Consider the following 1353-nt stretch of genomic DNA (forward strand, 5'->3'; position numbering starts at 1 on the left):
GATCCATGATGTCATGTAAATGTAACATTTTCTACATATAGGTCAAATTACATTGCTCTCAAATTACTCTGTTACATCCAGAAGGGAAACTTCACCAAAGTGAAACATAAATCTGTGGATCTGTGTTTGATTACTCTGCCTGGCTTTCTCAAGGACCAGGATGTGACCCAAAAATCTGAATTATAGAACTGAAAGTGAAAGTAGTCAAACTGAAGTTTAAATAAACCAAAATACAGTTTCAAAGCAAATTAATTCAGATACAAAACTTTAAATTCACTTTTAATTTAATAAAATTCATTTTCAAACTAATGCATTCAATTTCAAATTATGCACATTCAGATTCAATCTGAGCAATTCAAATTCAGTTCCTGCTGGCACAAGATTTATCCCATACAGATCCATGTCCAGGTTTGATCCAGATCCATGACCATGGGGGACAGGAGGACCTGGGCGTGTCCTGATGTGTGTGTGTCCTCTGCAGGGTGATTACCTACGAGTGCTGCCCGGGTTATGAGAAGATTCCAGGAGAAAGAGGCTGTCCTGCTGGTAGGTCATGTGACCTGTGGCATCAGACACATGGTTCTGAAGGTTCTGCAGGTTTATAGTTACAGCAGATGTCTGACTCCTCGCAGCGCTGCCTCTGGTCAACATCTACAACACTCTGGGTGTGGTCGGTGCCTCCACCACGCAGATGTACTCCGAACGAGCCAAACTGAAGGAGGAGATCGAAGGACCGGGAAGCTTCACGTTCTTCGCTCCGAGCAACAAGGCCTGGGCGGCCCTGCCAGCTGTCAGTACGGCACCATCGCCTCATCAGGACCACCCACACCCTGCGACATGACGGAGGAGCTAACGCTAACTGTGGTTGTGTTGCAGGAGATCCTGGACGCTCTGGTGAGCAACGTGAACATCGAGCTGCTAAATGCTCTTCATTTTCACATGGTGGACCACCGACTGACCTCCGAGGAGCTGAAGCACGGCTCCTCCTTCCCCTCCATGTACCAGGACTCACAAGTTCACGTCCACCACTACAGCAACGGGGTGACTGAGAGCACTGCTACATGTCGAACACACACCCCTACATGTCAAACACACACAGCTCCATGTCAAACACACACCCCTACATGTCAAACACACACTGCTACATGTCAAACACACACAGCTACATGTCAAACACACACCGCTACATGTCAAACACACACTGCTACATGTCAAACACACACCGCTACATGTCAAACACAGACTGCTACATGTCAAACACACACTGCTACATGTCAAACACACACTGCTACATGTCAAACACACACTGCTACATGTCAAACACACACTGCTACATGTCAAACACAGACTGCT

The 1353-nt window shown here is 46.5% G+C and overlaps 1 protein-coding gene across 1 annotated transcript in view; it reads left to right on the forward strand.

Moving 5' to 3' along the window:
• Positions 1–1353, forward strand: part of tgfbi (transforming growth factor, beta-induced) — a gene marked incomplete in the record, with an annotated part of 24574 nt that overhangs the window by 11045 nt on the left and 12176 nt on the right. Inside the window, 3 exon segments of the mRNA XM_014029552.1 lie at positions 482–546; positions 633–790; positions 877–1041. Coding sequence (XP_013885006.1) covers positions 482–546; positions 633–790; positions 877–1041 — 388 coding nt within the window.

Source organism: Austrofundulus limnaeus, unplaced genomic scaffold, assembly GCF_001266775.1.
Source record: "Austrofundulus limnaeus strain Quisiro unplaced genomic scaffold, Austrofundulus_limnaeus-1.0 Scaffold919, whole genome shotgun sequence".
Classification (NCBI taxonomy): Eukaryota; Metazoa; Chordata; class Actinopteri; order Cyprinodontiformes; family Rivulidae; genus Austrofundulus; species Austrofundulus limnaeus.